The 24,988-nt window shown below is 42.6% G+C and overlaps 1 protein-coding gene across 2 annotated transcripts in view; it reads left to right on the top strand.

Moving 5' to 3' along the window:
- UBE2L6 (ubiquitin conjugating enzyme E2 L6) overlaps positions 1-17,730 on the top strand; it is a 51,792-nt gene extending 34,062 nt beyond the window's left edge. The window contains exons 1-5 of one of the 2 annotated variants that reach the window (XM_056801727.1): positions 3,789-3,871; positions 10,745-10,840; positions 13,470-13,653; positions 16,857-17,010; positions 17,279-17,730. In XM_056801727.1, the coding sequence (XP_056657705.1) occupies positions 3,845-3,871; positions 10,745-10,840; positions 13,470-13,653; positions 16,857-17,010; positions 17,279-17,282 (465 nt within the window). In that variant the 5' untranslated portion in view covers positions 3,789-3,844 and the 3' untranslated portion in view covers positions 17,283-17,730. Of the gene's footprint in view, positions 1-3,788; positions 3,872-10,744; positions 10,841-13,469; positions 13,654-16,856 lie in introns of those variants that run through there. The other variant, XM_056801728.1, reaches the window with a different exon arrangement.
- The last annotated feature ends 7,258 nt before the right edge of the window (positions 17,731-24,988 follow it).

Here is a 24,988-nt window from a genome sequence, read left to right on the forward strand (position 1 = left end):
GAGAAAGTGAGTATGGTGTCCTGCTTTTATTACTGAAAGTGCAGTGGTCTCAGGTTCCAAGTCCATAAGAAGACAAGTCTTGTCATTTTTCTCAAGACTCTCAATTTCCTCAAGGGTAAAATGAGGATATCAAAATGCTAAGGTCCCTTTCATCAACAATTCTACAAGATCTCTGAGGTAAGGAGGACACTATTTAGTATTTATTCCTATTTTACAGATGAGAAAACAGACTCAGAAACTTTAAATGACTTGCTGACAGTTACACAGTTAAGTGTTTTTTTTTAATTTTTAAATTTTTATTTTTATTATTTTTTTAAACCCTTACCTTCCGTCTTGGAGTCAATACTGTGTATTCATGTTCTTACTCTTCCTTCCTCCCACTCCCATAGCCAACCCGAGCAATTCCACTGGGTTTTACATGTGTCATTGATCAAGACTTATTTCCATATTTTTTTTATAAGCCCTCACCTTCTGTCTTGGAATCAATACTGTGTATTGGCTCCAAGGCAGAAGAGTGGTCAGGGCTAGGCAATGGGGGTCAAGTGACTTGCCCAGGGTCACACAGCTGGGAAGTGTCTGAGGTCAGATTTGAACCCAGGAGCCCCCTGTCTCTAGACCTGTCTCTCAATACACTGAGCCACCCACCTGTCCCTACACAGTTAAGTGTTAGAAGTGGGTTTTATCAAAGTCTCATTTTAACCCTTTAGATTGTGATTAATTCTTTCCAAAGTATTTTTTTTTTTACATAATTGATCTCTGGGTAGAGCTATGCAAAAAACATTGGTCCTGAGGTAGAGACCTAGTTTCACATTATATCTTCACAGGTTCCAGCTAGTTAATTGTAGGAGAGTCACTCAACTCTCTAAGTCTTATAGGCTAAGACCCAGATTCCTCACCTGGAGGAGATGGCATAGTTTCCTGCCTTGCATCATTAGAAAGGGCTCCCAACTTGGGGTACATGGAATATTTGACAACTATTATGAGACAAAACTATAGCCTGGATCTGTGATTTTGTTGGTCTGGGGAACTCCCTGATGAGGAAACTCCCTCTACCAATGCAAATCAGCACCTTCTCTACAAATTAGTCTTGGACATTTACTTAGAGCACTGAGAAGTTGAAGAACTCACTCAACTAGGGTTACATAGATGATATGTACCAAGGTAGGCCTTGATCCCAATCCTCCCTGGTTCTGAGGCCAGCTTTCTATCTACTATATCACCGTTCCTCTCAAGAACTATAATGTATGATTGAAATATTCCCAAAATAGTTGTTAGTGGGGAAAGTCTGTGGATTGGATAAATTACTAAATACTTAACTTTATGATACAAAATGTTGTTATATGCCAAATGAAGTGTGCTTTAATCTCTATTTTATATGTTATTTTTATTTTTGACCTTTACCTTTTGTCTTAGAATTGATATCGATTTTAAGACAGAAGAGTAGTGAGGGCTCAGTAATTGGACTTAAGTGACTTATCCAGGGTCATACAGCTAGGAAGTATCTAAGGCCAGATCTGAATCCAAGCTCTCCTGACTCTAGACCTGATGTTTTATCCACTGTGCCATCTATTTTTGTATGTATAGGATGCAGACTTAGTTCCTATATGTTATTGAACAAGAATATGAAAACCAGCATTTTTTAAGCACCTGAAAGCTTTCAAAGCTGTCATACACTGTCATTTGTTTTCATAACAACCCCAAGTGCTAATATTCCCATTTTTACCAGTGAGAAAATGGAGACTGAAAGAGGTTAAGAGATTTTCCAGCTGTCACACAATAAATGTGGGAGACAGGATTAGATCTCAGGTTTTCTTCACTTTAAGACCAACAATCAGTCCTAGAGGCTTCAATCAACAACCCAAGTGACTAGGCACAAAGTCTCACACTAGCTAAGTTTCCACTCTATCCCCATTCTAATGGCATTCTAATAACACACACTATTAAAAACATTGATGACAAACTGCCTTCTTAAGGAGAGGGAAGAAGGGAGAGAATTCAGAACTCAATATTAAAAAAAAACAAATGCTAAAAATTATCATGTCATTGGAAAAATTAAATATAAAAATGTTCACTTAAAAGAATAAAATATTTGGAAGCTCCTGTGATGCCACTAGTGTTAGAGACCCTTCTGTCAATGAAAATAGCAACTGGTCTGCCATTTATTGTCTAACAAAGTTCCCTTTGGCTCTGAGAGATGAAATGACAGCAAAGGGTCACTCATCCAGTAGGTATCAAGAGGAGAAACTTGAATCTAGGCCATTCTGACTCAGAAGCCAGTTTCTCACTCCTTTCATCATTTTTTCTTTTAAATTTCATTTTTTTTTTCATTTTTTCTGGGTTATACATGTATTATCATGCAAAACATATTTCCTAATTACTCATTTTTGTAAGCAAATAATCTTATAAAACCAAAACCCTAAATCATATACCCAACAAGCAAGTGATAAATCAAATGTTTTCATCTGCCTTTCTTCTCCAACAGTTTTTCCTATGAGAGTAGAACTCTTTCTCATAAGTCCTTCAGAATTGTCCTGGATCATTGTATTGCTGTTAGTAGCAAAGTCTATCACATCTGATCATTGCACAGTATTTCAGTTACTGTCTAATGTTTCCTGGTTCTGCTTATTTCACTCTGCATCAGTTCATGCAGTCTTTCCAACATCATCCTGTTCATTCCTTATAGCTGTAAAGATTAAAATTTATGGAATATGGGGAGACTGAGGAAAGTCCAAAAAAAACCAAGACCCCTCAAAAGCCTTTGAATCCACTTAAATACCTTCTCGATCTCGGCCCAGGTGAGATTACAAGGCATTCTGGGGAAGTGGAGCAAAGGCTCATGGGGATTGTAGTCCTGTATTCGAGTCTATTTTTTACATAGCACAATAGAATTCCACCAACATCATATTCCACAGTTTGTTCAGCTGTTTCCCAATTGAGGGACATCCCTTTAGTTCCCAATTCTTTGCCACACAAAGAACAGTTATAAATAAATAAATAAATATATATATATATATATATATATATTTTTTTTTTTTACACACAGATCCTTTCCCATTTCTAAAAATCTCTTTGGGATACAGACCTACTTAGTAGTATTACCGGTAGGAATTCTTTTGTAGCCCTTTGGGTATAATTCCCTCCATCATTTCTGCCTCTCTCATATTCATGTCTCAATATTTTCCTTCCCTCCGAATGGAGACATTGCCAGTAATAAAGATTAAAAAGTAAAAAGGAACGTGTGTCAGAAACCGATGAACTTATCTACAGAGTTTGCCAGAATGGCAATATTCCATGCCAGTAGGCACCCACCTCTTGAATTAAGAGACTGAATACTTGATTATTTTTCAACCATTCTCATCTTTGCCTCCCAAACCCAGGAAGACTTTTGCTAGGCTCTGCTCGGCCATTGGCTCCAGATCTGCGAACTAGAAGCCCCCTTAAGGTGCTCTGCACCTTTTCAGTCCTCCTGGGTCTGGGGAGTGGACAGGTAGCCAGTACCCAGAGAGGTGATGCCATGGGAGGAAAGAACAAGACCGGATGAGGTACCCAGAAAAATATCAGAAGGAGGAGGGATCTCAAAGATACTCCCAGCCAATCTCCTTATTTTATAAAGAGGGAAACTGAGGCCAACAGGAGAGGAAGGACCTAGGTCAAGAGCACCCAGCTAATTCGCGGGAGTCTAGATTGGAAGTCGTCGACGGTTTTGACTCCTGGTTCAGGGCAGGTCCGCGAACTCGCCTCTGCTAGGAAGGCAACCCCGCCCCCGACCTCTAGCCCCACCCCATTCTCCTTCCCTGCTTCTCTCTCAGCTGGCTCGCCAGTTTTCCCCGATTTATCCCCAGAGATGACAGCAAGCATCCGTGCTGCAAAGGTAAGCACTCTAGTCTGGGGTGAGACAGGGAGGGGGAACGTAGCTCACTCTGAGGTTCCAAGGGTCATCTCACCCCCTCCCACTTATAGAGCCCTCTCTCTCTGTCCTAGGGCATTCACTTCCTACTCTTCGCACCTCATCCTCCCAGGCTCCTGGTCCCCCTCTTACACACTTTCTGGCCTTTCTCCCCAACATCCCACCGTTCTTCCCTTCTATCCTCCCTCCGGGCTCCCCTCTGCGCACTCGGAGCGAGGCTACACTCTCGGGGCTTGTTCTAGGTTTCTACCTGATGGAACCCCTATCCCTTCTCTCCTGATCATCGGAGAAGTGGCATGTGAAGAAGGCAGAGGAAAGGAGACAGGAGCTAGACTGGGGTGGAGGGCAGACGTCCTGGGCGTCTGTTGGTCTCCCTTGGGATGAGCGAGGAGAGACTATCAAAGACTGGGGCGGCCGAAGTCTTTCGGTTTCGTTTCCTTGCGAGGGATGGCCACAGTCTTGGAACAGAAAGAGTCAGTTAACAAATGTTTATTAAGGACTTACTTAGCCAGACTAAGTGCGTTAAGTTCAGTGGAGACAGAGACGGGGAAAAAATAGAGTTGGCGCCTTCCAGGACTTCGCATTCTAATTATACAGCTTAGAAATAGAGGGGGAAGGAGGGAAGAGCACTGGATTCAGAATTTGCCATTTAGGAGATCGGCAGTCAAGGACTTTCTTCCCTCCCGGGCTTCAGTTTCCTGCCGAAGAGGGAGTTGGTCTAGATGCTCTCCAAGGTCCCTCCTTGGGCCGAATTCTAGGATTCTGAATTAACGTGAGACGAGGCGGGACTTCCTGGGGATAGTCTCCCTTGGCAGACCCCTGGAGCCCGGGTAGGTTGAGGCTCTGTACATCTTGGGACCAGACCTGTAGGATTACAGACCGGCAGCAGCTGGAAAGAACTTGAATCGATGAAGTTCAGATTTCAGCTTTGATACCGCGCTCCAGAGGAGGTGATATGGGTGCAGCTATTTGCCAACTTTAAACAATCCAAAATGATCATTGTTATTGTTAATCAGAGTGGCAGAGAGCCGACCACTGAGTCAAGTACACCTGGGTTCTTCATGTCTTACCTCTGCCACATATTGTCGAACCCAGAGCAAGTTACTTTCCTTCTCCGGGTTCTGGGCTATCACTTTTCAGAGTGTGGTCCAAGGACTTCTGAGGGACCCCAAGATCCCTTTAGGGGAACTAAAAAGGCCAAAAGTTTTTTCAAAAGAATGCTAAGCTGTTTTTTGACTAGCCAAACAGTCCTTTTTCCAGATCTGTATTTACCCATCTGTTTCAAGATGTATTTTCTCATATAGCTAAACTGAAACAACGGATTGAATGTAGAAATAGATACGAGAATATCCTCTCTATTAAAGAAATTTACAAAACAAAGCTAGTGCCCTTTAATTATTTTTGGTCTGGAAAAATAGTTTTTTTTAATAAAAAAGAAGCAATTTGTTAACATATAATAGGATTACATTTAATTGAATGCATATTTTAAGTGATTAGTTTTCATTTTTAATGTAATTATTATTCATAGCAATAACCCACATAAACAAAAGCTCTCAGGAATCCTCGGTATTTTTTAAAGGTGTAAAGGAGTTTCTTAGCTGTGTGACCTTGGGCAAGTCACTTAACCCTTATTGCCTAGCCTTTATTGCTCTTTTGCCTTAGAATCAACATCGATTCTAAGATGGAAGGTAAAGGTATAAAGAAGTCCTGAGACCAAAAAGTTTGACAACAACTGCTCTGGATGACTTTCTCAGGCTAAAAGTTACTGAGTAGGTGCTAACTTGGATTGTCAAGGGTTTCATTCTTTACTCTTTACTCTTTTTTCTGAATTAAGATTTCTTGATTTCTACCACTTTAAATATGGCTTGGGGGGCATCTAGGTAGCTCAGTGGATTGAGAGCCAGGCCTAGGGACAGGAGGTGCTAGGTTCAAATCTGGCCTCAGACACTTCACAGCTGTGTGACCCTGAGCAAGTCACTTTACTCTATCCTTATCCTGTCATCATCATCATCACTGTCAATGGGACCTCGGGTCTTGGACCTCTTCTTTGGTTTTCATTTTCACTATTTCAGACAAGAGGGGTTGGATAATTACCTCTTCTGGTATTCTAGGCAGGTTTATCTAGGACCAGCTTGGAAGAGGGAATACCGGTGTAGGGGATGAGGTGATCTGGACTCCTGGCCTGGGCTTTCTAGTTTCATTTTCAATTCTTCTAAATCAGCTGAGTTCCCTGAAAAAAATGATAAGCCTCTGGAAAAAAAAAAAACCAGGATTTCTAGGTTTTTTAAAAATCTGTTTCCTGCAAAGGAACTTGTAGCCAAATAGGGACAAAATTTCCCCCTGTCAGAGACTGCCAGGAGGCCCCTCTGCATTCATGCTTTAAGCCAAAGTAGAGCTACAGAGAGGCCTGCAACATGCCTGGATTTCATAGTCTTGGAACTTTTATTAGTTTAAATCTGAGGAGATATTGACTGAAGCCAGAGGTGATGTGCTTTCATCATTAGTTTACTTTTAACTTAAAATTGCAAAATTCCTCCTCTTCAGCCAGCTTCAAGACATATATTTTTTAAACCCTTAACTTCCGTCTTGGAGTCAATGCTGTGTATTGGCTCCAAGGCAGAAGAGTGGTAAGGGCTAGGCAATAGGGGTCAAGTGACTTGCCCAGGGTCACACAGCTGTGAAGTGTCTGAGGCCAGATTTGAACCTAGGACCTCCTGTCCCTAGGCCTGGCTCTCAATCCACTGAGCTACCTAGATGCCCCCCAAGCCATATTTAAAAGTGGTAGAAATCAAGAAATCTTAATTCAGAAAAAAGAGTCATTCATGCTAAAAATAGAGCCACAGAAAATGTCCAAGCTAGAAGGGATTTGTAGATGTTCTAGCCAAGTTCTCTTATCACTTGAAGAAATTAAGGTCTAGACTGAATGAAATGACTTTTTTTTAAACCCTTACCTTCCATCTTGGAATCAATATTGTGTTGTTAGGGTCCGGGTTGTCGCCCACCACCAAGGAAGACCAGTAGACAATGCAATTAAACCAAAGGGTCATTGATTGATCTGGTGTGCACCAGGGGAGCTCAGCACAGGAGTTCCAACTGTAGCCCGTGAATGCAGAGGCTTATACACCCCCCAGAATGTATGGCCCCTAAGTTCTTATCTGGTACATACTGCTGTTGGGACCTTGGCATGTTTATGTTTTCCATTGGGGGTCTGCTTACAGATGTTCTGAACTTCCAAGGCTGGGCAGTTTCCTGCTCAGGCTTCCCTCATTCCCAACTTTTTTTCTCTTAGGGGGCAGAGGGAAGGTCCGCCCGCTGAGATAGCTTGTAGCCCTCTGCCCGGGGTTCAATGGTGGCTAGGGTTTGATACCGTTGTTGGAGGGCCAACACCTAGATGGCATCCAGGCGGTCTTTCACGAACTGAACAAGGCAGTTGAAAATGCAGGGACCAAATGTTAAGAGTAGGATTAAGATTATAAGGGGCCCTATGAGGGACGTGACTAGGGTAGTGAGCCAGGGAGAAGAGTTAAAAAGGTGGGTGTACCAGGGGCTAGCAGCTTCTCTCTCCTATGTGTGGTGGCATGTATTCTTTTTGCTAGCTGTCTCCCCACTGCTTCTGGTAAGTGAGTCCTGCCATCGCCATCCTATCCTCTCCCCTCTCCAAGTATCTAAGGGAAAAAGGGCGAAGGTCCAAGTATTCTGTAGCTTCTTCAGAGCTGAGAATAGTGTTAAGATTAAAATTTAGGGGAGACTGAGGCAGGTAGAAATTAGTTTCTCTCTGCAAGGAGTATTATATTTTTGAGGTTTATTAAAGATTAAGGATTAAAGAAAATACAGGATAAGAAAACACGCGCCTAGGCCAGAGAGGCCTAGACAAGATAATCTCACATCATGGAAGAGCCAAGTCTGCTCCAAAATGGAAGTCCAAAAAAGAGCACAAAAGCCTTTGCAATCAGGTTAAATCCCTTCTCGATCTCAGCCCACCTGAGAATTCAGTGAGATTACAAAGCATTTTGGGGAAGTGGAGCAAGGGCTTGTGGGGATTGAAGTCCAGAGTTCAAGTCCATTTTTTACAATGGGTGTAGAGCTGTCCCTGCCTATGGTCAGGAGAGAGGGATTGGCTATAGGCAATGTCCAGGACTTCAGGTTGGAATGGTTGCTGAGGTCACAAATGCATACGAACACCTATCCCGTAGGGGAGTAGCCAGAACTTGATCAGGGAGGGAAAGGCTGCAGACACAGGGTCTTTAGGGACATGCCCTCAGCGAATGCCAGGGTCCCAGGTCAGTGGAGACCTGCTTGGAGATCTGAAGGGTGTCCAGCCACTGCTTTCCCCGATTGGCAGACAGGTCACAAGGGGGAGAGTCAGCCTCTAAGATAGAAGTGTAAAAAACCAGGACTGGGGCAAATACTAGAACAGCAGATGGAAACAGAACATTATTTTAAACCCCTACCTTCCATCTTGGAACCAATACTGTGTATTGGTTCCAAGGCTGAAGAGTGGTAAGGGCTAGGCAATGGGGGGGTCAAGTGACTTGCCCAGGATCACACAGCTAGGAAGTGTCTGAGGTCAGATTTGGACCCAGGACCTCCTGTCTCTGGGCCTGGCTCTCAATCCACTGAGCTACCCAGCTTCCCCCAGGTTGTTGTTTTTTTAAGTTAACTTCTCATCATTTCTTATGGCATAGTAGTTGTCCATCACAATGATATCACAACTCATTTAGTCATTTCTGTAAAGATTAAGATTTAGGGGAAACTGAGGCAGGTAGAAATTAGTTTCTCTCTGCAAGGAGTATTATAATTTTTAGAGGTTTATTAAAAGTTAAGGATTAAAGAAAAGACGGGATAAGAAACACGTGCCTACGCCAGAGTGGCCTAGACAAGATAATCTCACATCATGGAAGAGACGCCTCTGCTCCAAAACAGAAGTCCAAAAGATACCACAAAAGCCTTTGCAATCAGCTTAAATCCTTCCTCGATCTTGGCCCACCTCAGAATTGCATGAGATTACAAAGCATTTTGGGGAAGTGGAGCAAGGACTTGTGGGGATTGAAGTCCAGAGTTCTAGTCTATTTTTTACGTTTCCCACTTGATGGGCATTCTCTCAATTTCCAGTTCTTTGCCACCACATAGAGGGCTGCTACAAATATTTCAGAACATATGGATTCTTTCCCTCTTTCCCTGGTCTCCTTGGAAAATAGACCCAACAATGTGGCATTCCTGGGTCTGAAGGGATACACTGTTTGAGAGCTCTCTGAAATGACTTTCTTGATATCACACAGTGAGTCTATGGGAGAGCATGGACTATAGATTTCATTGAATTTGGAACTGGAAGCCTAGGCATAGCTAGGAAGTATCTGAGGCCAGATTTGAACCCAGGACCTCCTGTCTCTGAGCCTGGCTTGCTATTCACTGAGCTTCCCAGATGCCCCCTAATTCATTGATTTTATAGATGAGGAAGCTATGTTCCCAGGAGGAAAAGGGCTTTGTCTTTGATTGTTCAGCCAGTAAGTGACAGAGCTGGGAGCCAAGCTTCTGTTTTCTCATTCCACATCCAATATTCTTGCCATTGTTCCATGTGTCTGTTGCATGCTTGGTCCAGGGCTTTAGGATCCTAAATAGCAGTCATCAGAATGGAGGAGAGAACAATGAGGCATCTGAAGTGAGATTCAATCCCATCTAGTGCTTGCTGGCTCTCTGAATCGTAGCAGCTGAATTGCTTCTCTAAGGGCAATGCTGGGGGTAGGAGAGGAAGAGGGACTTCCAGAACATCAATACGTGGGGAAGCCTCCAAAGGCCATGCTCAAGTGGACACAGCTCTCTTTCCTTGACCTACCCTGATGTGTAGGATAGAATTTGTTGGGGTAAAAGAACTTCAGGGAAGTCATCTGGTGGACTTTAACTTAAGAGAAAGAGTGAGCAGGGAGAGAGGGAGATGCAGAGAGATCAAAAGTCATGGTTTCAAGGCAAGCCAATGGGAGAGTTGAAAGTTGTTCTTAGATTTTACTTGGCAGAGGATGGCTATGTGGCTCAGTAGATAGAAATCCAGGCCTGGTGCCAGGAGGTCCTGGGTTCAAATCTGACCTCAGACACTTCTCAGCTGTGTGACCCTGGGCAAGTCACTTAACTCCCATTGCCTCACCCTTAACACTCTTCTGCCTTAGAACCAATACATAGTATGGATTCTAAGATGGAAGGCAAGAGTTTTTTTAAAAAATGGCTTTTTGCAACCCACAAAGCACTATGTGAATACTAATTATTGTTTTTATAGGAGATCCTTGTTTAATTATGGTTTGGATCAGATAGACTGAGGTCCTTGCTAATTAAGATTCTATGAGTTTTAGAAATTAATAATAATAGACATTTATATCATCCTTCAAAATTTGCAGGATTTTTACTACATAATAACTACATAATATTAATATACATATATATACAATACATAATAATATAATAATACATAATACAAAATAAAAGCTACATAATAACTCTGTGAGATAGACACAAGTATCACTGTTTGCCATTTTCAGATAAAGAAACCGAGGCTTCGAGAAGCTTGTCTGTCCCTGGTCATATAGTCTGGAAGTGATAAGACTGGATTTGAACCTAAGTCTTCTGTACTACAAAGTCTAATGCTCTATCCATTACCCCACACTGCCTTGGAGCAGTCTAGCTTGAAGGAACCTTAGAGATCATCTTTACTTGGCCTCTCTCTGTCTTCCCAAGAAGTCCCTGTCCCTGCCCTTGGCATGAGAAGGCTGGCTGCTGAAGATGGAGGCTTTGAAGGGAGAGGGGTGGCACTTGTAGAGGGGAGAGGTCTTCTCAGTGTTTGTTCTGCAGGAGCTGGAGATGCTGCAGGACAACCTTCCATCCTACCTTCAGGACCTGTGCAGTGAAGGCTCCAATGTGCTCATTTGGAATGCCACCCTCCTCCCGGTGAGTGCTTTCAGGCCAGAAGCCAGATAATGGGGGTGGGCTGGGTAGAATGCCCTGGATCTGCCATCAGAGAACCTGAGTTCAATCCCTGACACTGTGTAACCTTGGGTATAAAGCTGGCAAAGCGAGATTATTAAAGCACAGATCTAATCATCACTCTCCTCCTCACTAAACTTCAATGACTCCCTATTTCCTCCAGGATATTCTCTTCTAGTACAAGGAAGCACTCTACAGTCTGGTTCCAAGATAATATTAGTGTCTGGTCACCCCTCCTCATATATTCTACACTCCAGGCAAACTGGTCTATTGGTTATTCCCCATCTCTTGCCTCAGTATCTTTGGATGGGACAACCCCCTGGCCCTACCCCCCTCATCTCTCCCCATGGCTCTTCCTCCTCACCTTAGGCTCTTGGGATGCCAAGCCCTCTTCAGGCTCAGTTGCCTCTGATATCCCCAGTTATTAGTTCTTTTCCTTGAAACTGCCTCTTATTAACTGGATATACATTCTGTATTTCTTTGTCTGTAGACATGTTGTGTCTCCCCTGTCCCTTAGCATCTCTCTGAGGGCAGGAGACATTTGCTCCCCTGTATTTCCAACACCCAACCCTGTGGCTGCCACCTCAAAAGCCCTTAATAAATGTTTGCTGCTTTAGAAAGGACTTGGACCCTTCATGAGGGAAAGAGAAAAAGAAAGAAACAAGTAGAGGAGGAAAAATTTGTTAAGAATTGTTCGGGGCCGGGCAATCTGTGACATGCTTTACAAATATGATCTCATTCTATTCCCACAACAACTCTGGGAGGCAGGCTCTATTATTATTTCCATTTTATAGTGGAGGAAACTGAGGCAGACAGAGGTAAAGTGACTTGGCAAGGGTTACATAGGTGGTAAGTATCTGAGACGGGATTTGAACTTACGTCTTTCTGACTCCAGGTCCGGGATTCTATCCACTGAGCTGCCTAGCTTCTTTATAAACATAATAACTGGCAGTGGTGAAGGGGGTTCTGGAAAGAATAGAAAGAAAGCCGGATGTTAAATGCCAGACTGGACCAGCTCGATCCCCATGTTGGCTAACAACTCTCTCCTCTTGCTAAGAGTTCTTGAGTAGTCAGTTTCAAACTATAAGATGACTTTCCTGGAGACAACCTTTGGAGGCAGACAACCTGGGCTTGAGTCCCGTGTGTGTGTGTGTGTGTGTGTGTGTGTGTGTGTGTGTTCTTTTTTTTTTTTAAACCCAGTACTTTGTAAATCCAAGACAGAAGTGGTAAGGACTAGACAATGGCAGTTAAGTGACTTGTCCAGGATCACACAGCTAGGAAGTGTCTAGGGCAAAATTTGAACTCAGGACATCCCATCTCTAGACTTTGTTCTCAATCCACTGAGCTACCCAGTGGCCCCCTGTGTGTATGTGTGTGTGTGTGTGTGTGTGTGTGTGTTCTTGACTGAGTGGCTTTACCTCCATGATCCTCAGTTTCCTTAACTGTAAGGTAGACATACTTATCCTTGTACAACCCACCTGAAAGGTTTTGTTGTGAGAAAAGCATGTAGCAAATAATAATATGGAAATAGGGGGCAGCTGGGAGCTTAATGGATTGAGGTCCTGGGTTCAAATCTAGTCTCAGACACTTCCACACTTCCTAGCTGGGTGGCCCTGGGCAAATCATTTAACCCTCATTGTCTAGCCCTTACCCCTCTTCTGCCTTGGAACCAATACACAGTATTGATTCCAAGATGGAAGGTTCAATTTAAAAAAAATATGGAAATAAGTCTTGATCAATGACACATGTAAAACCCAGTGGAATTGCTCTTTGGCTATGGGAGTGGGGTGGGGAGTGGGAGGAGGGGAAGGAAAGAACATGAATCATGTAACCCATGGAAAAATATTCTAAATTAATTAATTAATTAAAAAATTTCAATTAAAAAAGAGAAAAGCATGTAGTAAAACCTAAAGTGTGGTACTAATGTTAGTTATTCTTTTTATTCCCATAAATCCCTTCTGTAATGTGTCACTCAATCATTACTTTGCTGTTGAGTCATTTCAGTTCTGACCACATTTGGGATTTTCTTGGCAAAGGCACTGGAGTGGTCTGCCATCTCCTTCTCAAACTCATTTTGCAGAGGAGGAAAGTGAGGCAAATAGGGTTAAGTGACTGACTCAGGGTCACACAGCTAGCATGGGTCTGAAGTCAGATTTGAACTCTGGAAGGTGAGTCTTCCTGACTCCAAGCCCAGTACTCTATCCTCTTCCACACCCACCTGCCTAAATAATCACTGAATCCAAATGAACCTGAGATTGAGTCTCCCAGATGTAGAAGAGGAGGATGGGAGGCACTATAGGTTTGGGCTTCAGTTTTTCCCTGGATTGGTGTAGTGGAAAGAACACTGAACTTGGCAACCTGAGTTCCAATCCTAACTCTGCAACTATTTCCACCTATTTGACTTTGGACCAATTCCTTTCTGTCCCACGGACTCAGTTTCCTCATCTATAAAATGGGGAGGTTGGATTAGATGGCATCTAGGGGTCAATTCTAATCCTAGACAGACTCAATTAAATTAAATTAAATTAAATTAAATAAGGCATTAACTCCCTAGAGATTGACTGGCCTTTCTTCTCTTTTCTGCCCCATGCAGGACCTAGAGCCCTACAACCTCAGGGCTTTCAGGTTCAGGATCACCTTCCCACGGAACTACCCCTACAAGCCTCCCCAGCTGAATTTCGTAACCAGCATATATCACCCCCAGGTGACTGAGAACGGAGAGGTGTGCCTACCTAGTCTCCATTCTAACTGGAAAGCCCACACCACAATCCATCAAGGTAGGCTCCGGGTGTCTGCCAGCCCCCAAGGACTGGGCTTTCTTGGGGGAGTGACTCACAAGGCAGGATGGTTCATAGAGCAAAGGACTGAGTTGGGACTAGGAGAATGTGAGAGGGTGAGGGTCGAACTAAAAGGTCAAGGCTGAACTGACCTGTTCCCAAGGATTTCTGGTTGATCCTGGGCTAGTTTTCCTTTTTTTTTTTAAGTTAATATAAATTCTAAGACAAGAGCTAGACAATTGGGGTTAAGTGACTTGTCCAGGGTCACATAGCTAGGAAGTATCTGTGAGCAGATTTGAACCTAGGACCTCCTGACTCCAAGCCATTACTCTATCCACTGTGCCACCTAGCTGCTCCTACTCTTTATTTTTAGAAATGTTTCATTGATGCTTTTTTTTAAACCCTTACCTTCTGTCTTGGAGTCAATACTGTGTATTGGCTCCAAGGCAGAAGAGTGGTAAGGGCTAGGCAATGGGGGTCAAGTGACTTGCCCAGGATCACGCAGTTAGGAAGTGGCTGAGGCCAGATTTGAACCTAGGACCTCCCATCTCTAGGACTGGTTCTCAATCCACTGAGCCAGCTGCCCCCAGTAGTCATTTTTTAAAAAGCATCAATGAGGGGGCAGCTGGGTAGCTCAGTGGATTGAGAGACAGGCCCAGTGGTCCTGGGTTCAAATTTGGCCCCAGATACTTCCTAGCTGTGTGACCCTGGGCAAGTCACTTAACCCTCATTGCCTAGTCCTTACCACTTCTGTCTTGAAACCAATATATAGTATTGATTTTTTTTAAAGCCTTACCTTCTGTCTTAGAATCAATACTAGGTATTGGTTCTAAGGTTCTAACGCAGAAGAGTGGTAAGAGCTAGGCAATGGGGGTTAAGTGACTTGGTCAGGTCACCCAGCTAGAAAGTGTCTGAGATCAGATTTAGACCCAGGACCCCCGACTCCAGACCTGGCCCTCTATCCACCGTGACACTAGAATTCAAATTGAGATGGTGTCTGAGACCACATTTAAAAAAAAATACCAACTCTCACCTTCTGTCTTAGAATCAATACTGGGTATTGGTTCTAAGGCAGAAGAGAGGTAAGGGCTAGCCAATGGGGGTTAAGTGACTTGCCCAGGGTCACCGTAGTATCGATTCTAAGGCAGAAGGGAAGGGTTTAAAAAAACAAACTACCACTACCCTTTCCCAATATTGTCCTACCTCTCTCAGAACCCTCCAGTAGGAGAAAGAAAAACAGTTAATCAATCCAGACCGACATAGTGACTGTGGCTGGCAGCATACCCAAGATTCTATAACAGTAGTACACCAACTCTTGACCAAAATGGGGGCAGTGTTGTTCATTATCATATTTTGGAACTGAATGAGATGCCATCTATAATTTCAAGTTGGCTCCCTTTTGGTTTTCAGTTTCATTATGCCAGTCACTGAGTGGATTGTTGTCATGGTTCTTCTTTTCTCACTTGGAATTAACTGATGAAGAAGTTTTCTGGGGTTTTCCCGAGCGCCTCGTGCTTGTTGTTTCTTGTGGCATGACAATATGCCACCACATTCACATATCACAATTTGTTGGGCCAACCCTTCCCCCATTTGGTGGCTATCCAATTTGTTTCTAGTTCTTTGCAACAACAGAGAACCAATTTTTAGTGGAATGTGTTGTGGGCAAGAGTGTTAAGAAAGGTAGTCAGGGCTTTGGCATTATGGCCAAGGGGCTAGCTGCTGCTGGGATTTGGTGGGTTTGGAGGCACCGTCTAGTATTGGACTTCTTGGCAAGGTATCTCTAAAGCTATAGCTGGATTTGAGTTGAAATATGGTGGGCTGCTGGCCTCAAGGACTGGGTGATGTAAACCTTAACATTTCTTTGACTTATAAATGTTGGAAATTTCACCATTGGGAAATTTCATACTTGAAAAATTTCCTATTGAGAGTGGGAACTCTATTGGACTGTGAACCCCATTGGCAAGGGAGGGTCCTTCTCCTCCCTTCTTAAGATTACTTTAGGACAGAAACCTTTTGCTGAACAATGGAAAGGGCTTTGACCTATGCTTAAGCATAGAACAGGAATTTCTTTGAGTCATGATTGATTTTAGAATTGATACAATAGAGATACTTGGAATGACAGAACCAGGTCTTGGAAATTGCAATCTCCACCCTACTCAGTCCTAACAGGATTTAGGAAGGGCTGCAGCATAGATCAAAATTTAATTATTCCAATCTCTACCCTACTCAGGGTAACAGGATTTAGGAAGGGCTGTAGCAAAAGATCAAGATTTAATTATTTGAGAATATGACCTTCAACAGACATGTGCAAAGCCACAGACCTCTGGGCGGTCCTGGGTTAAGCTAGAGCCACCATTGGCACAGGGAAAATGATGGACAGTGATTGGTAGATGTGAGAACTGAGGGGAGGGAACTTGGATGGTTTCCTTAAAGATAGAGGGGTCTGAGGACTGAGGTGGGTGGTTGGAGAGTTTTGGCTCTGAGTGGTTGGAGAGGTGCTCTGAGAAGCTTGCTCTGAAGGAAGCTGGAGGTGGGGGCCCTGAGACTGTTTCTCCATTTTGGTCACGTGAGTAATAGGGACTGATCTCCTTTCTTTGCCCCAGCTCTCTAAGGGCTTGGGCCTTTTGGCCCAGCCTAAACAGAAGGGGTATTTAAGCCCTATTCCCTTCTCTCCCCTTTCTCTCTCTCTCTCTCTCTCTCTCTCTCTCTCTCTCTCTCTCTCTCTCTCTCTCTCTCTCTCTAATTCCTTTCTTCCTCCTGTTTGTAATTAAACTCTATAAAAGGTTGACGGCTGACTTGAGTTTTCATTTAGGAATTACATAGCTGAATTCCTTGGCAACCTTAAATTAATATATATCAGTCTTTTAAAGTGATTTCCTTGTCACAGTGACCAGTGGCTATCCCACTGTCAATCTCTCTCTCTCTCTTTTTCAAACCCTTCTTTTGGCTCTCTATCCATGGAGACACCTGGCTGCCCTTCTGCCATTATCTCTTTCCTCCATTATGACTCCTGGCTCTTTCTCAGAGCAAAGTGCTTCCTTATATGCATTTCTCTCCCCATTAGAATGAAAGCTCCTTGAGGCAGGTACTATTGCTTTTGTATTTGATTCCCTAAGACTTAGTACAGTGCTTGACACATGGTAAGCACTTAAATATTTTTCATTCATTCATTCATTCATTCATTCATTCATTTCTCTCCCCAGTGCTAGAGGAGCTCATCTCACTGGTGAACAATCCTAACCGAGATCTACCACTCCGGCCAGTGCTTGCTAACCTGTACGTTCAGAACCGCATCCAATTCATGGAGAATGCCAAGGAACACACTCTCCAATTTGGGGAAAATCGACCTGGCTGCCAGTGAGCCTGATTATCTCTTCCTGATGAACAGTGATAGAAACGGGACCCTTCTGGGAGTCTGTTCTGGAATCTTGTTTTTCACATTAGCCCTATTTAAGCATAAATTGCAAAATCTATATTCCTAATGACTTAATTGTGGATGTATTATTAATCACCTGTACTGGTCTTGTGCTGTTCTGCACTTACATCAGTTCAGTGCTGTTGTGTACCCTTAATCTCCTAGTGTGGTCTTCTACTGTTCTGTACCCTCCTTATGTTCCCCACCTAGATGACGGCATTCCAGGAAAGCAGCGAGACATCTCCCATGCAGACAAATGATGGCAGGTGGGACAATGGAGGGAACATAAGACGTGCATACTGAAGACCTCGCAGTCCAGGGGGATCCCTCAAACCTACACATGCCCCTCATTCCCTTTTTGGTGTCGTTAAGTTCACCTATGATGTGTCAGAACCCAAAACCCACCTTTGCCTAGACTCTACCCTCTTTCTTTCCACTCATTTTCTGGGGGAGGGGGGGATGGTTCTGCCTGGAATACCCCAGAACACCCAGAGGTGGACTATTTTGGAAAAAAGGTGGAATGGGAGGTGAACCCCCCCCCAAACTTTAAATAAATATTCAAACCCTGATCCACAGCTTGGGCCATTCCATCAGCCTAGGACATTTCACCATCCTAAACCTCTTCTTTCAATAAATAGTTTCATACCTCTGGACAGAATGGAGTTTTGAGCCTCCAATTCTTTGGGTGATATCTGGCTACACATTTTGATGTGATTTCCCATAACACTCCCCTTTCTTCTACATGACTTTTCCACAGAGAACCAACCACTTGTCTGATGAATAGACAGGTCTTGTTGGGTTGGGAAGGCTCCATTGGTTCTAGGGTCTATACCTGCTGTTAGATTTAAAATGGTTGAAGGCCTTAAACTGTAACAGTTAAAAGAGTGATGTTGTAAACTGTAGTGAGTTAAAATGGTGGAAGCTATAAATTGTGATAGATATAAGAGAGGGCGAGTAAATTTGACCGCAGAAAATATGTTTCACTACAGTGTCTTGGTTTTTAAATCAAATATAAGGTGGTCACCAGGGAAATATTCCCAATTATTCAAATACCCAAGTCAACTGGGTTGATAGAGATTTTAATTAATACAAATGTGGAATTAAAGAAAAGAGAGAAAGAGAGAAAAAGAAAATAAGTATGAAGGGCCTTAAGCCAACATGGCCTAGACCTGAGTCTTAAGAGAGAGAGATCAGTCAGTCAATTTTTTAACACTCACCACAAGGTCTGTCTAAGCAAGGATTCTAGTGACACCAGGCCAGCTCCATCTCAGCTGACTTCACCAGAGAGAGTTCCAACCAGAGTCCTCCTTAAAGAGCCTTCCAGCCAGAGACTGTTTCAAAGGGCCTCTCTCCAGAGCCTCCAGAGGGACAGAGTCCCCTCAGAGGAGCTCCAGCGAGACCTCCTTAGAGATTGTCCTCCAAGAGATTCTTCCCAAGCAATCCTCATCAGAGATCCTCCAAAAGGATTTTCTTTCTCAAGAGATTCTGCTTTTTCTTATATAGGGGTTTTTCTCCTATGTCACCTCCCCTAAGTCCTTACATCTACCAATCACTGTAGACGTTTTCCAAAGGACTGCCCATCTGAATTCCTGATAAGTCGACTAATCTCCTCAGCAAGTCTGAACCAGTGAAAACACAGCTGAGTCAACTAATCTCATTAAGAGAAAACTTGCCCGACCCTTTTAGGTACCTAGCATCTCATTGTATCAATTCTAAAACCAGGCATGGCTCAAAGAACTCCTTGCCTTATTATAAGCATGGGTCCAAGTACTTTCATTGTTTAGCAAGGAGTTCTCTCTCCTAAAGCAGTCTTAAGTATGGGTGGAGTACAGGTCCTCCCATTTCTGATCCTGGCGAGTTCTCACATCAAAATGGGGAATGTTTCCCAGTAGGGAATTTGTTCCAATGGAGGATTCCTCAATGTGGAAATTTTTTACATTCACAAGTCTGAGAAATTTCAAGATTTACACTGCTTAGGAAAATGGTCCAGGGGGTCCAAAAAGGAGATCTTAAGGGGCAAGCCCTAGGTATAGTGGAAATGGGTATATATGTGTAGATGGTAGAAAGGGAAAGTTTAAAACATTCAGTTGAGTTGAGCTATTCTGCTATTAGAGAAGGTATACCTTGGATGCATTGTTTCCCCCCTTTTTTCCAACTGTATGGAATAGACTTCATCACCATCCCATGGACTACTATTGCCTTCTTATAGGTCATGAATATGGCCTTAACCCTGCCATCAGAATAATCCATTTCCTTTAAAGATCCTGTAAAGATGCTGGGGGCCATCAGTCCACAACACCTTGACAGAGTCACTCATGGTAGCCGGGGAGACCACAGAGTGGTCCTTGGCGAGATGTGACTGCCCACTCTATCCCCCTTGCATGACTTCTTTCATCAATGCCCCTTACCTATGAATTGACATGATTATTATTCCCCCTAGTCTCAAAAGAAATAATGCAAGAGCAAAACAGCTGTACCCTAATTGTCTTAAACATCACCAAAAGATCAGACCCTTAAACCCAATCCCAAAAGACTATCATCAGTTAACTTTTACTTAGGTACATAATTCCCAGCGAAACTGCAGTTACAGGCCAAGCCAAAAACTTCCCCACATACAGAAGCCTCTTCTCATGAAGTCAGCACACAAATCAATCATAGAGGCCCAAGTGATAAGTACAAGTACATCAAGCTTCAGTATGCCTCAGTGACTCGATTACACAAATCAGTAACTCCCTAGAAGCCACTGGTCTAAACTTGAATTATGTTCCCAGACCCCTCAGCCTCCATGGCATGATTGTTGAATTGTCTTCTAAGAACTGCTGATTAATTATTCCATTTTATTAAAAGCAATACGTAATTTTCCTTGATTGTTTGTAAGCTCAAAACTTCTCACAGGGTAATGAGAAAATCAAGCCACCTGTGACGAAATAATTTATCTTGTGTGCAACCTTTATTCTGTCTGTAATCACAATACAAGAATATAGAATGATAATCAAGTGATTTGTTAAAAGTTGATGTATCACTTTTCCAATTATCTCTCTTTGATTTTGTGTATATGCGTGCCAAGAGAATGGGTATAAAAATAAAGATCAGACATCGGGAAAGTGGAGCAGCTGTCAGATGCAAAGCAATCTCATGGCTGTTATGATTAAGCTGTCTTCCGTTTGTTATTTTTGTTGACTGATCGTTCGCCACCAGTTGGGATACCCTGGAGTCTCGGGCAAGAATGGACTTTGCCTGTGACATAAAGATTCAGGTCTGATCATGCCACATCACAGACAATAAACTCTAGTGGTTCTCTCTCATCTCTAGAACCAAATTACTCACTTCTCTGTTTGGCATCCAAAGTCTTTCATATCTTAGATTTCCCACTCTCCCTCCATCTTTGCCTTACTCTCTGACATCTTCAATCCATTGGCTTTGGCTTCCTGGTTATTCCATGAATAACTTTCCATCTTTTGGCTCTCAACATTTTCTCTGGCTGTCCACCATACCTGAAATGAGCCATTCCCTTCTCTCTGTCTCCTGGATTCCCAGACTTTCTTCAACTAAAATCTCACCTTATACCAGAATCCTTTCCCAATTCCTCTTAATTCTAATGCTTTCCCTTTGTTAATTATTACTTATCTTATATAGAATTTGCTTTGGGTATATATATATTACTTCTTGTCTTTTCCATTAAATTGGCAATACCTTGAGGGCAAGAACTGTCTTTTTCTTCTTTTTGTATCCCCAACACTAAGCACCATGCCTGGAACATAGTAAGTACATAATAAATGTTGACTAGATAATCAACTGACTAGATCTGGTTACCCTACTCCTTTGCTCAACAATCTTCAGTGACTCCCCAGTGAAATCCATTTCCTCAGAATGGTAGTTGAGAATGACCTATTATAAGCTACCTCTCCTGACTTCTCCTCCTCTGATGTTACTCTCTCTTTCTCTCTTTTTATGCTTCTTTAAAAATTGTTTAATTTATTTAGAAGAATTTTCCATGGTTATATGATTCATGTTCTCTCTCTCTCTCCCTACTTCCCACTCCTCTCCCGGAGCTGACAAGCAATTCTACCGGGTTATACATGTATTATTGCTCAAAACCTATTTCCATATTATTCATATTTATAATGGAGTGATCTTTTAAAACCAAAAACCCCCAATCAACCCATTGAACCATGTGATCGATCATATGTTTTTCTTGTGTGTTTCTACTCCTACAGTTCTTTCTCTGGGTGTGGATAACGATCTATGTCACAAGTCCTTCAGGATTGTCCTGGATCATTGCATTACCACTAGTAGAAAAGTTGATTACATTTGATTGTCCCATAATGTTTCAGTTTTTGTGTTCTCCTGGCTCTGTTCATTTCATGCTGCATCAATTCATGGAGGTCCTTCCAGTTCAAGTAGAATTCCTCCTGTTCATCATTCCTTATAGCACAATAGTATTCCATCATCATCAGATACTACAATTTGTTCAGCCATTCCCCAATTGATGGACACCCCCACATTTTCCAATTCTTTGTCACCACAAAAAGCTCAGCTATAAATATTTTTGTACATGTTTTTATCTCTTTGAGGGTACAAACCCAGTAGTGCTACCAAAGGGCAGGCAGTCTTTAAAAGCCCTTTGGTCATAATTTCAAATTGCCTTACAGAATGCTTGGATCAATTCACAATTCCAGCATCCTAATTTTGCCATACCCCCTCCAACATTTATTATTTTCCTTTATTGTCATATTGGCCAGTCTTCTAGGTATGAGGTGGTACCTCAGAGTTATTTTGATTTGCATTTCTCTAATCAGGAGGGATTTGGAACACTTTTCCATGACATTATTGATAGTTTTGATTTCTTTATCTAAAAACTGCCTCTTCATGTCCCTTGACCATGTGTCAATTGGGGAATGGTTTGATTTCCTGTACATATGACTCAGTTCCTTATGTATTTGGGAAATTAAACCTTTGTTAGAGAGTTTTGTTATAAACTTTCTTTCCCCAGTTTGTTGCTTCCTTTCTAATTTTGGTTGCATTGGTTTTGTTTGTACAGAAACTTTTTCATTTAATATAATCAAAATTATTTATTTTACATCTTATAATATTCTCTATATCTTGCTTGGTCTTAAATTCCTTCCTTTCCCATAGATCTTACAGGTATACTATTCTATGTTCTCCTAATTTATTTATAGTTTCACTCTTTATATTTGTTATTTATCCATTTTTAATTTATTTTGGTATTGGGTGTAAGATGCTGATCTAAACCTAATCTCTCCCATACTGTGTTCCAATTTTCCCAGCAGTTTTTGTCAAATAGTGAGTTCTTGTCCCCAAAGCCTGGATCTTCAGGTTTATTAAACACTAGCTTGCTGAGGGCGTTTACCCCACGTCTATTCCATTGATCCACCCTTCTGTCTCTTAGCCAGTATGATATTATTTGGATGATCACTGCTTTATAGTACAGTTTAAGTTCTGGTACTGCTAGGTCACCATCTTTCACATTTTTTTCATTACTTTCCTTGATATTCTTGATCGTTTATATGGTGTTACTTTCTTTTAAAGACTCAGAACTCCAAGGTAGACAAATCTTCTTCCTGGATGCATGCGAACAATCCCACTTCTATGGGTCTGCCAGTGGTTATTCTCTGTACCTGAAATCTCTTGAGTCTCCTTGACTCTGGGCCCAGCACCCTATCCATTTACCACCAACCGCTCACACTATGGTTACCTGGGTTATTGTCTTGTCCTTTTTTTTTTCCAACTATAAAGGACTGTGGCTTAGGTCCCTCAGCCTTCTGTTTCTTCTAGCACCTAGTTCAATATTTTGGACACAACAGGCACTTAACACAATTTGTATTGTAGTAAATAGCACAATCAAACAGGAGGGAAAAAAAATTTTGGCCTCTGAATCCAGTGCCAGAAAGTCACTGATTAGGAGCTGTCCAGGGTCTTGGAAGCCATATTGTCTAAGTAGATGGTACAGTGGCCAGAGCATGGAACCTGGAGTTGGGAGAATATAAGTTCAAAGCTGGCCTCAGACACTTACTAGCTATGTGACCCTGGGTGAGAAAATTAACCCTATTTGCCTCAGTTTCCTTAACTGTATGACGGGGTCACATTGGAGCAAGAAATGGCACACCACTCCAGTTTCCTTGACAAGAAAACTTCATGGACACTATCCATAGGATTATAAAGAGTCTGACATGGCTGACAAGTAGAATGCCTTCATTTTCCATATACCATGCTGCTACTCAGCCACAAATGCTCATTTTGAAAATTTTTGAAAATCGGGAAACTAAGGCCAAGAGAGATGAACTGATTCGCCTAAAGTCACACAGGTAGTCAACAGAAATAGGTGGCATTTCATCCCAGGCTCTTTTCACTGCTGTGCCAGAAGGAGCCTCATACAATCTGACCCAACCCCCTCATTTGGTAGACTTGAGGTCAAGATGAAATCACTTCCTCACAATGCTCCAGGGAGAGATCAGTTGTAGAGAAGGGATTTGAATCTGGGTCTTCTGGTCCAGATGCTATGTTCATTCTCTTCTCCACTTCCTCATTCTGCTGCATCACCTTACATTTAGCTGAGAAGCTGACTGAAGGATCAGACTGGAAGCTAAGAGTTCATTTGCACCCCACTTTAGCCAGTTGAGTTAAGAGGATAAGTCCCAAAGAGAGATGCTGACCACCCAGAGGACAGGGATGAAGCTGATGACTACCGAGTTACCTCCAGTATTGGTACTTACTGCCAGTATTTGGTGTTTTAAGGTTAGCAAGGCACATATAGGAGAGCAAATAAACTGCAGCAGGAGGGATTTAAGTGAGGTATGAAGTAGGACTTTCCAGAACTGGCACTTTTGTGACTGAAGTTTAGATTTTCTTCCTTGCAGATTTTTAGAGAAAGAATATCTGGCAAGACATGATCTTGGTCCCTTTGAGTCCAGGATGTTGATTCTTGGTGTGCCCTCTATTCCCTCACCTGTGTCCTCATCATGAGGAGGTTTGGACCCCCCAGAAGGGAAGAGGAACAGAAAAGAGCTCTGGGCAGGTCCCCTACTTTATTTTTTTTAACCTTTACCTTATATCTTAGAAATGATACTGATTATCCGTCCCAAGGTAAAAGGATGGTAAGAGCTAGGCAATTGGGGATAAGTGACTTGCTCACTTTAGGAGCCTCACACTTAGGAGGTCATATTTGAACCCAGATCTTCCCAACTCCAGACCCAGTGTTCTATCCACTATGCCAGCCCACTCCTCCTTTATGAGGTTGTTTTGAGGAAAGTTTTTTTTTCTTTTGCAAACTTTTGAATGTTATGTTGAAATGGGAGCTAATATTAGGACTTGACATTCTTTGAGTAGAAGGTTAAATGGGACACTAAATCCTATCGGGCATAGTTGCACCTACAATAGGTTATTAGGTATAAGTTCTGAGAACTCTTTCAGTAGGATATAGTGGAATGTGTACTGTACTTGGAGTTAAGAACTCTGGGGGGGCAGCCGGGTATCTCAGTGGATTGAGAGCCAGGCCTAGAGATGGGAGGTCCTAGGTTCAAATTTGGCCTCAGACACTTCTCAGCTGTGTGACCCTGGGCAAGTCACTTGATCCCCATTGCCTAGCCCTTACCATTCTTCTGCCTTGGAGCCAATACACAGTATTGACTCCAAGACAGAAGGTAAGGGTTTAAAAAAAAAAAAGAACTCTGGCTTCTAGACCTTGAGCTAGTTGCAGCTTCTCCCTGGGCCTCAGTTTCCCCCTCTGTAAAAGGAGAGGATTGGATTAAAGGTCTCTTCTACTTCTCAATTCTATGTTCTTTCTGGCTCTGCCCTTCTATGGTCACCCCCTTTCCAGGCCTCCTACAAAGATAGGCACAACAGCTGTTCTTGCCCTCAGCCTTCCTGGGTCCTTAAGTCAATTCCTCCTCCCAGAGCTTA

This window comes from Monodelphis domestica, chromosome 6 (assembly GCF_027887165.1).
Source record: "Monodelphis domestica isolate mMonDom1 chromosome 6, mMonDom1.pri, whole genome shotgun sequence".
NCBI lineage: Eukaryota > Metazoa > Chordata > Mammalia > Didelphimorphia > Didelphidae > Monodelphis > Monodelphis domestica.